The sequence below is a fragment of the Mauremys mutica genome, chromosome 4, assembly GCF_020497125.1.
Source record: "Mauremys mutica isolate MM-2020 ecotype Southern chromosome 4, ASM2049712v1, whole genome shotgun sequence".
Classification (NCBI taxonomy): Eukaryota; Metazoa; Chordata; order Testudines; family Geoemydidae; genus Mauremys; species Mauremys mutica.
The window spans coordinates 146,255,305-146,266,032 of record NC_059075.1 but is presented as its reverse complement, the minus strand read 5'-3'; the positions used below and the strand labels follow the sequence as shown (position 1 = coordinate 146,266,032).

Here is a 10,728-nt window from a genome sequence, read left to right as displayed (position 1 = left end):
GGATTGAAGAAACAAATAAACCATTGACCCAACTGGTGTTTGAGATGGCGGAACCAGGCCCCTTAAACATAAGGCTTTTTGTACATGAGAAGACAACCTGGTGCCAAGTGTTTATTTAAAGGGCGTGCGGATATGGGCAATCGGGTGTTTCGGATGGTGTCGGTGCAATAGCTGTGCTTCAATAGGCTTTGCATAAGGGGCAGAATAACTGTGTGTTGATTTGATCATGTGACACAGGCCCCCCGACAGAGCAGTCCACATAAAACACATTCTTCGTGTTGCTATTTTCAATCAATGTATTATTTACACGACAATGCCTCCTTTTATTTTATTTTGACTTCTGTTGTTTTGTTCCCTCAGCACACTCTAGCGTTTAGGGTGTTTTTACAAACGGTTCTTTTTTCTAAACAGGGTTTTGAAATTTGCTGAAGGAAGAAAATGTTAAATATATTTATCCAATGGTCTGATTCTTTCATCTCACACTCTATCTTGGGTCCTCTGCCTCTGTCACTTTGTCCACCTATTCTGCCACTTGAGCTAGTCTGTGCCACCTTCCTTTGCTGCCTACTGCCTGTGTCCTGCAAAGACTCTAGGGGTGGGAGGCTGCAGACAATACTTTACTTTGTGTGACAAAATAACACCAGGTGAGATGCCAGTCTGGAGATTGTGGAAGGTAGAACGGGCTGCACGTCTCAGGTCTTGGTGTGTCAACTGCAAATGAGTCACAGTAGTTAATTAATATTTTTCATCTGTGTTCTTCATACAGGGACTGTGCACCATAGAAATGACCTGGTCAAATTGCACTGAAGCAACAGAATTCATTTTCTCAGGATTCACAGATCGTCCAGAGTTTCAGATCACCCTCTTTGTGGTGTTCCTAGTGATCTACGCAGTCACCCTGCTGGGGAATCTTGGGATGATCATACTAATCAGGCTGGATTCTCAGCTACACGTTCCCATGTACTTTTTCCTCAGTAATTTGGCTTTTGTAGATTTCTGGTATTCCACATTCATTACTCCCAAGTTCTTAGCTGACCTGATATCAGAGAGAAAAGTCATATCTTATGGTGCATGTGTATGTCAATACAGTTTTGTCAGTTTCTTTGGGGTTACTGAGTGTTTCCTCCTGGCTGTTATGGCATACGACCGTTACATGGCCATCTGTAACCCACTGCTTTATACAGCTCTCATGTCCCCGAGACTCTGTGTCCAGCTGGTGGCTGGGTCATTCCTAGCTGGGTTTCTAAATGGAATGATCCAAACTATTACCACGTTAAAATTATCCTTCTGTGGCCCCAATGTCATTGACCTGTTCTTCTGTGACATCTCCCCACTGTTATCACTCTCCTGCTCCGATACCACCATCTATCACATGATCCTTTTGGCCGTTGCTTGTGTGACTGGGGTGTTCACCAGCCTGATTATCCTCACCTCCTATGTTTTCATCCTCTCCACCATCCTGAAGATCAGGTCCACCGAGGGGAAGCGCAAAGGGTTCAACACCTGCACCTCCCACTTGACGGTCGTCACCATATTCTATGGCACTGCTCTATTTATCTATATGCAGCCCAACACCAAACATTCACGGGGTCAGGAAAAAGTGGTCTCAGTGTTCTATACGATGGTAACCCCCATGTTGAACCCCTTGATCTACAGCCTGAGGAACAAAGAGGTGAAAAATGCTTTGAAAAGGGTCATAGAAATGAGTTTTTTTCCCTGAGGAGGTAAATTTATAAGCAAATGGTGATAACTTCTGATGAGCGAACATCTGTGTTAGTATGAAAACAACAATGGGTCCTTTTGAAGGCATTCAAACAGACTTGCTGAAGTAAAGTCTTTGAGTAAAGAGAGTTTGAAGCATTTGGAAATGACCCATTTTTGTACATTTCATTCATTTTAATGCATTTCTTCAGGTGCCCCAAGTTTAATATTGTCTAAACCTGGAACCCTCAATTGAAATTTTCAAGGCAGGGCTGGGGATTTAGCCACGGCTCACACCAATAGTATCAGCCAGTGGCTTGTGCCTGTGTCCCTAGAGAAAGAGTTACAGAGCAGGTCAGCTTCCCTAGGGAAGGCTATAATAGTAGAGTGTTGCTTAATTCTCAGGGATCTGACTGAAATAAATTCACTGCAGCTGTTTGATGGTTGTTATCTGTGCTCGTCACCCAATAACCAATCACCAAATAAACGACTAAATTAATTTTTCAAAGGATTCACCAATTGTCCAGAGTTTGATGTCACCCTTTTCGTATGTTTTTTAATAGTCTGAGCTGTCGGTGTTTGGGAAATCTTGGTATGATCAGCAGCAGCAGCAGTTAAACATCATCATCAGGTTTACACTCCTATGTGCTTTTTCCTCACTAACCTGGCTTTTGTAGATGTCTTTATTTCCACATGCCCCACCCCCAAGGATGCTGGCGGACGTGTAAGCGGAGAGGAAAGCCATTTCTTCCGCTGCCTGCATGACTCAGCTCTGGTTTCTCAGTACTTTGGTGATGGTGGAGTGCCTCCCGGTGGCTGTGATAGTGTATGACAGGTATGTGGTCTGCAGTAATCCACTGCTCTATACTGCCGTCAAGTCCCTAAGACTGTGTTCAACTGGTGGCTGGGTGGGTCCTTCTTAGCTGGGTGTGTAAATACAATGGTGCAAACACTTGTTGTCTTGAGATGATCCTTTTGTGGCCCCAATCTCACTGATTTGTTCTCTTGTGACATTTCTGTAATACTATCACTCTCCTCTTCGGATGCCACCATTCGTCATATGAGCCTTGTGTTCAAGACTCACACACTGAAGAAGAATTGTTACAAAGTTCCAATGGGGCAAGATTGCCACTGGAGAATGGCTGCCAGCAGGTGGGTCTTAGACCCAAGTGCAACCACAGACCTCATTACAGCCAATGGATGTGCCAAACACCCTCTTTCAGGCTTAACAAAAGGAGCAATCAAGCCCCTTTAGGTGCAACAGCTGCAGACAATGTGCCCAAGCTGTGTGGCCAAGCCAGAGCTAACCCTGGTAGATTAACAGAGGTTTCTCTAGTTGCAAACGCAAGGTGGTTGGGTATTGGCTGCAGGCTGTGACTACCTCTACACTTGAAGGTGGAGGTGTCTAACTCAAGTAGACATTTTTGCACCAGCTCTCATCAAACCAGCTCACTAAAAATAGTACTGTTGCCACGGTAGCACAGGCACCAGCAAGTGGTGCCGCTGGGTAGCAGCCCTGAGTACATACCCTCCCAACCCCCCTGGGTTCAGACTTGGAACAACTAGTCCGTGCCATTGGACATGCTACATTACTGTTTTTTAGTGCCCTAGCTCAATGAGGTCTAATGGGAGTATGTCTACATGGCTTCCAGTCTCAGTCCCAGCTCCAAGTGTGGACACAGCCTGGGTGTGTTGGAGGCAGTGAAGCCAGGAGGAGGAGTTATGAGCATAACTCCTAGAGGAACCATGGGCATAGCGCTTCCTCAGCACAGACCTAGAGTGACAGACTTGGGAGTTTCTGAATACAGAGATTGCCTGCTGTTTGGTTGTTTCTGCTGGGAAACAGGACTTTGTGTGGATTCTTTGTAAAAAACAAAACAAAACAAAAAACCTCACAAGGATTATACAAAAGAATATAGCTGACATGTATCATTGACTTTTCCTCCTAGTGGAATCAACCCTGCAATGCCTCAAAGGTTGGCACCACTTAGGAGAAGGGGGCACCAATGTGCCCTGTAGCGCTGAGTAATACCAGCCAAGCCTGCATACCCGTGTGGGATCATTTCTGCTACCATTGTGAAGAAAGGAAGAATTATCACTGGGCCTGCCATAGATCTCCTTGGGGATTGGTGATGACCACAATGTCCTTGTGCATAAGCAACCATGAATCAGAGCATGGGCCCGTCCCTTTGGTGTCCTCGCCCTTTCATGTCAATCTAACCCTTCAGTCAGTTAGCACCATATCTTTGGTGTTAGTGGGCTATTTTCTAGGTGGGTGGCTGTGACATACCAGGGTGCAATCCAGACTGATCAGCAGCTGTGTCACCCCTGCCTACAACTTTGGGAGCCTTACAATGCCTTGCTGAAGTGGCTTCAACCTGGGCCACTCACAAGCAACCTTCCAGCATGCAAGTCACACCCTGAGCATCTGTGCGTAACTGCAGCCTGCCAGCCACACTTGGGTTACACTCTGGTTCTCACCAGCCTTGGTTACACTACAGGTTAACCACATCACACTCCCCAGTTTTCGATGTCCCCCTAGAAATGTATGTCCTGTGCTCCTCAGTCCCCTCCTGGACAATGCAAGTTACATTGTCCATTATTCCTTTTTAGAAATAATATGCACTCAATTTAGTTTCCCAGATGCTTCAATTTAGATTAGATTTGGATTAGATAAAACAACAAAACTATTTTATTAATTACAAAGAGATTTTAAATACGTACAAATAATGGGACAGAAAAGTCAGACATGGTTTCAAGAAAAATAAATCTAAAATGCAACTGGTGCCTAACTTAACACATTATGTTAAAGTCAAAGCTAGGTTTTCTCACCACATACTTTGAGCAGTGTTACTGGCCAAACTTCTTAGGTCAGGACCCCTCCACCAGTCCAACAGTTGCGTCCTTTTTCCCTTCAGATGCAGTGAATTGATATGGAGAGAGAGATGTGACTTGGGATGTCTGGCCCTTCTTTTTATAATCCTATCCCCACTTTGAGAAACATTCCAGCTGGTTACCAGAAAGCAAAATGTCGATGTGGAAGGATGTTCCCTGCTGCTTTTTCCCTCGCTTGTTTGAGTTGCTTTTCTTTCCCTTCCTGCTTGATGACTTGCTGGAGGATTCTCTGCAGCTTGAGGTCTTCAAACCACAATTTGATGACTTCAATAACTCAGACATAGGTTAGGGGTTTGTTACAGGAGTGGGTGGGTGAGATTCTGTGGCCTGCATTGTGCAGGAGGTCAGACTAGATGATCATAATGGTCCCTTCTGACCTTAAAGTCTATGACTGTTTACTGCTTAAATGCAAATTAAGTATAGCACATATTCCTTTGTTTAAGACAGATCTGTTTGCCAACTCATTTTGGAACATGTGTTAATAGCACCATACATTGGAATCTTATAACTTCACACACAATGTGGCCACGTGTATTTTATCAGGACAATATCAATCAGCAAATTATGTTTTCAAATGATACATTACAAGGCATACTTTGTACAAAGATTATTGCAATAGTGAGTAGGCTGTGAATACACGGGTGAATTCTGTTACAGTGGCACAAGGAAGCAGTGTAAACCCTTTATTCTTTAGTTCAGCAGTTAACACCCAGAGGCAGGTCATAGGGGCTATATGCTTCTGGGCATTGTACCAAAGATCTTTGTATCTCACAACCTGGCACCTGTGATGCTCCCTGATATCACACATGACACCTGGGTACACAACACAGGTTTCTTGTTAAGCCTTGAAATATAAAGTGACACAAAATAATTAATGACATGAGAAAATATTTGTGTTTTCCCTCCTCTCTTCCCCAGCCTCACTAGCTTAAAAAAGTAGCTGAGAGGTGGCTGTAGAAAAGTCTGGTGGGTGACAATGGAGACGTCTCAATGCACTTCATGCCCAACCACAAGGTGTTATAAAACCATATTCCATGTATGGGACAGGTGTTCCTGACCAGGGGTTATAACTGTAGATCAAAAGTTTAGAAGAAGAGACAACTTTTTCAGAGGCATGCACAGGGATTTAAATTTGACTACTTAGGGAGAGGCACTTTAAACACTGCCCCCTCACCCAGAGCCCCAGACCCCACTGCCTCCTCCACCCACCAGGCCTCTGCTGCCTCCCCAGGTTCCCTCCCATCTCCCCCCAGAACCCCTGGGTCCCACTACCTCCCCACCATTGTCCCGAGCTCCCTTCCTGAGCTCTCCACTTACCGGAGGCTGCGGGCAAGGAAGGGACGGACTCAGCAGGCTTCCCTGTGCCCCCTTCTGGCAGAGCTGTGCTGCCAGCCTGGGCTTCCCTGCTCCGGCCGCTATCTAGTGGGGCTCATTGGGCATGCTAGCTGCAGTGCCTTTCTCAGGCATGTCCCTTCAGCCATGCTCAGCCCAACTCCCACCCTGGCAGAAAGTGGGGAGGACAAGCCCCAGAGCAGAAGCTGGGGGCAGTGACAGATGATTATTGAGGGGGTCATGCCCCTGCTTGCCTTCCCCCACCCCCTGGGCAAGCCCCTGCTTGTCTATAACCCGCCTCAGGGCGCATTTCACCTCCTTGTTCGTCAAGCTGTAGGTAAGGGGGTTTAACATGGGGGTCACAGTAGAACCCTGGGACTATCCTATCTTCAGCCTTCGAGTAGTTTGACCTGAGCTTTAAATTCACAAAGATGCCAGTCCCACAGAAGATGCTCACAACAGTCAGGTGGGAAGTGCAGGCGGCGATGGCTTTGCATTTACCCTCAGTGGAGCGGATCCTCAATATGGCGGAGAGGATGAGAAGGCGGGAGATGAGGATAGTCAGGCTGCTGAACACCCCTATCAAAAAAGTCCAAACAAGTAAAATAATGGATGATGGTGTCAGAGCTGGAGCGTGACAACGCTAGGGAGATATCACAGAAGGATAATTGTCAAATGCCCATTGTTTGTGCCATTCTATTATGCTCCCACTTAGGAATGACCCAAGCACAAGTTGGACACAGAGTCTTGGGGGCATGATGACTGAATACCCCAGCAGGTTACAGAGCATCATGTAATGATCGTACACAACCTTAGCTAGGAGGTAACACTCTGTAACCACAAAGATACCCCACCCCAAAACCTGAGCCAAACATCCAGTGTAAAAAAAGGCTTTTCTCTCTGCTAAAATATCAGTCTTGGGGGTGACAACTGTGGAATAGCATAGTTCTACAAAAGCCAAATTACTAAGGAAATAATACATGGGGGTGTTAAGTCCAGGGTCGATCCTGATAACCATGATCATCTCAAGATTTCACATGAGGGTGGTGAGATGGATCCCTAGAAACACCACAAAGAGGGTGACCAGAATCACTGGATGATCTGTGAGTCCTGTGAAAATGAATTCACTCACCTGGGTGGAGTTTTCTGTGACCTTTTCTATGGTGCACACTCTTGGCATGTGCAGTATAGATGGTAATCATGAAATAGCTGTAGAGCAGGGGTCGGCAACCTTTCAGAAGTGGTGTGCCGAGTCATCATTCATTCATTCATTCAAATTTAAAGTTTCGCGTGCCAGTAATACATTTTAACGTTCTTAGAAGGTCTCTTTCTATAAGTCTATAATATATAACTAAACTATTGTTGAATGTAAAATAAATAAGGTTTTTAAAATGTTTAAGAAGCTTCATTTAAAATTAAATAAAATGCAAAGCTCCCCGGACCAGTGGCCAAGACCAAGGCACTGGGAGTGCCACTGAAAATCAGCTCACGTGCCGCCTTTGGCACCTATGCCATAGGTTGCCTACCCCTGCTGTAGAGTATTTAGTACAGTTTTCTCCCTGGTAAACTCAGTAGTTCAGTGAGTTTGCAGACCTTAAGGTTCTTCACAGAGACGACTCAGAGGACTATGTTCTCTCTTGGGGTGCGGGAGTCACCGCTGCTGTCCAGATAGAGAGATGCAGGATAGCCTAGTCCTAAAACAGAAGTTTAGACATACAATCATCAGAAAATGGCTTTGCAAAAGGAAAATAAAATACTGATGTGACATTCTGTACCTTGGGGGAGCGCCCTGTAACCCCCATATTCCCTATTTTTATATAATTGTGATCTTGCATATAAAGCAGGCTGTGTGAGGTATCAGGAGATCTGCTGAAGGTCATTTTTTTATCCATATATGTATATCATTGGTGCATATGAAGTGATGAGAATTGCGTTGTAGGGTTGTCACTAAAACATGCTGTAAGCTGGGGAATCAGGCAGATATTAGCTCCCCAGATACAACAGCAAGGAAAGTAACCAATGCCCAGGTGGGGTGTCAAACAACCTATCAACAGCTATTGTCCAGCAAGGGAGCTAGAATTCAATGACTCACCTGCATAAAGTCACACCAAGGGAATTGCTCAACCTTGCCTGGGGACTCAGCAATGCCCACCAGACATGTCTGGACTTGTGTTCTCCTAGCACATGGGACTGAGGGTACAAAACAGAGCACAGGGGTCCCATGCTTGGCCTTTCTCCTGTCCCCACCTATGCTGCAAGCAACAAGGACACTAAGAAGACTTAAGACTCCAAAAGAGGAGACTGACCCAGGTTTCAAGGGTGAAATCTGTGTACTATGAACTCATCCAATGGGGTGAGAAAAACTGCTTAATCTAGATGTTGCCCAGTCTAATAGGGTTGAGAGTTTAGGCTGCATGGCTATTGAAGGAACATAAATCCACACCACGTCGAGGTCAAGCATAGGAGTTTATTACACACAGGGCTGGCAGAGTGTAATCTTGCTTATTAGGCTCAGAGACACTGTCAATCAATTGATTACAATAGAATATGGATTTTCCATGGGAGGGGGAAAGTGACGGGGTAGGCAGTTACACACCCCGGGATAGGTTTTGCAGCAAGACAAGAGAGCACATTTGCCAATGGTTAACAGGTTATATAATGTCTCCGCCCATGGTCTGAAGTTAGCAAGTTAACATTTAATTAATACTTTGATAAAATGTTGTTAGTATAAAATATCTATGTTGAATTCTGATTTGGGGTCCATAGGAATGGAGTAGCTCCTCTGATTGTCCAGCAGATACATTCCTAGGGGTTAAAACAAAGCAACAGTGAAAGTATATGGCAATAAAGATTATCTCCTTTGTGTTTTAAGGCAGGCATTGGGAAAAGGAGGTGGGAGGATGCCATATCTTATACCGACATGTGCCAACCTTTCATAAACTCAAGGTTGGATATGTGGGAACAACATCTCCTTACAAAAGAAACTAACACAATAGGAACAGGGATTCTTTGTTCAATTTGCAACTTGAATCAGACAGAATTATTCAGTTCTCAGGTCCAACACCTGGCTAGGCTTATTTTAGCAAGGCAAGATTATCTGTTTCTCTTAGCTGATCACTATTTGCTAGGCCTCTGGTCCCTTGACCATACTCTGGACTTTGTGTCTGGAAAAGAGCTGGCACAATCTATATACCAGGTTGTTATATAAAATGCACATGGATTTTAACCCTTCTCTTATAGGTTATTTTCTTTTGGTAACTAATTCTGACTTTTTGTCTATCACTTATAATCTATCTTTTCTAGTCAATAAATTTGTTTTTCTATTTATATTTACCAGTGAGTTTGCCTGAAGTGTTTGGTAATCTGCTCAGGTTTGCAAAGGCTAGTGTATATACACTTTCCATTGATGAAGTGGTGAATCAATTAATAAATGTGCACTGCTCATCATGAGCAGTGCATGATGGTATATTCCTGAGGTAAAGTGTTTGGAGCTGGGGGGATTTGGCTAGTGGCTTTCCCAGTGTGATTCATCAGTGGCTCTGGGAGCATTCATGCAATCTAGATGGGTGTGGGGCTCCTTGAGGGGGGGGGGGGAAGGGTTTGCTGCTTGTCGCTAGCAAGGCATTGTAAGAGACAGTCCAGGCTGGAGAGAGTTGATTTCTTCTCTTTGGATAGATATATATTTGAAGAGAAGGTAGAATTTCCCTTCTCAGGATAAGACACTATTGCCTTCTTGCGAATCACATTCTTTAATTGATGGTACAAGCAGGAATGCTCTCGAACTAAGCAGATTTTTACCCTTCTCTTATTCTGAGATGAGCAGATACGGAGCAGTGTTTGGTTTGAACCAGAAGAAGGGATTTAGTATTAAGCCTCCTTTCCCTGTTGATTGGAACACAGTTGCATTTCCCTTATAACTCTGGAGCGACATCATGGGGTGTCAAGGTTTCCTCCCCAACTTTGAACTTTAGAGTATAAATGTGGGGACCTGCATGAACACTTCTAAGCTTAATTACTAGCTTAGATTTGTTAATGCTGCCACCAGCCAGAAATTAGTGTCTGGCACACTTTTTGTCCCCCCAAAACCTTCCCTGGGGAACACAGATCCAAACCCCTTGGATCTTAAAACAAGGAGAAATTAACCATCCTCCGCCCCAACCAATTCCTGGTGAGTTCAGACCCAATCCCCTTGGATCTTAAAACAAGGAAAAATTAATTAGGTTCTTAAAAAAGAAAGCTTTTAATTAAAGGAAGAAAAGGTAAAAATTATCTCTGTAAAATCAGGATGGAAAATGATTTACAGGGTACTTAGATTCATATAGCCCAGAGGAAACCCCCTCTAGCCTCAGGTTCAAAGTTACAGCAAACAGAGGTAAAAATCCTTCCAGCAAAAAGAAACATTTACAAGTTGAGAAAACAAAAATAAGACTAACATGCTTTGCCTGGCTAGTTACTTACAAGTTTGAAACATGAGAGACTGATTCAGAAAGATTTGGAGAGCCTGGATTGATGTCCCGTCCCTCGCAGTCCCGAGAGCGAACGAACCCAAAACAAAGAACACAAACAAAGAACTTCCTCCACCAAGATTTGAAAGTATCTTGTCCCCCTATTGGTCCTCTGGTCAGGTGTCAGCCAGGTTTACTGAGCTTCTTAACCCTTTACAGGTAAAAGAGACATTAACCCTTAACTGTCTGTTTATGACATGGGGAATAGGGAATTATAGTGGGCGTTCATGATTTTGGGACTTGGGGAGCATCTCCAGTATAAATGTGCAGAAACGGGGCAATTATCTCCATTCCT

General features: G+C 44.4%; 1 protein-coding gene across 1 annotated transcript; it reads left to right on the top strand.

Annotated features, from left to right (window-relative positions):
• Positions 1–728: 728 nt before the first annotated feature.
• LOC123369971 (olfactory receptor 1052-like) lies at positions 729–1,720 on the top strand. The gene has a single exon (XM_045016097.1). It carries the CDS (start codon positions 785–787, stop codon positions 1,718–1,720), a length of 936 nt encoding a protein of 311 aa, XP_044872032.1. The 5' UTR covers positions 729–784.
• The last annotated feature ends 9,008 nt before the right edge of the window (positions 1,721–10,728 follow it).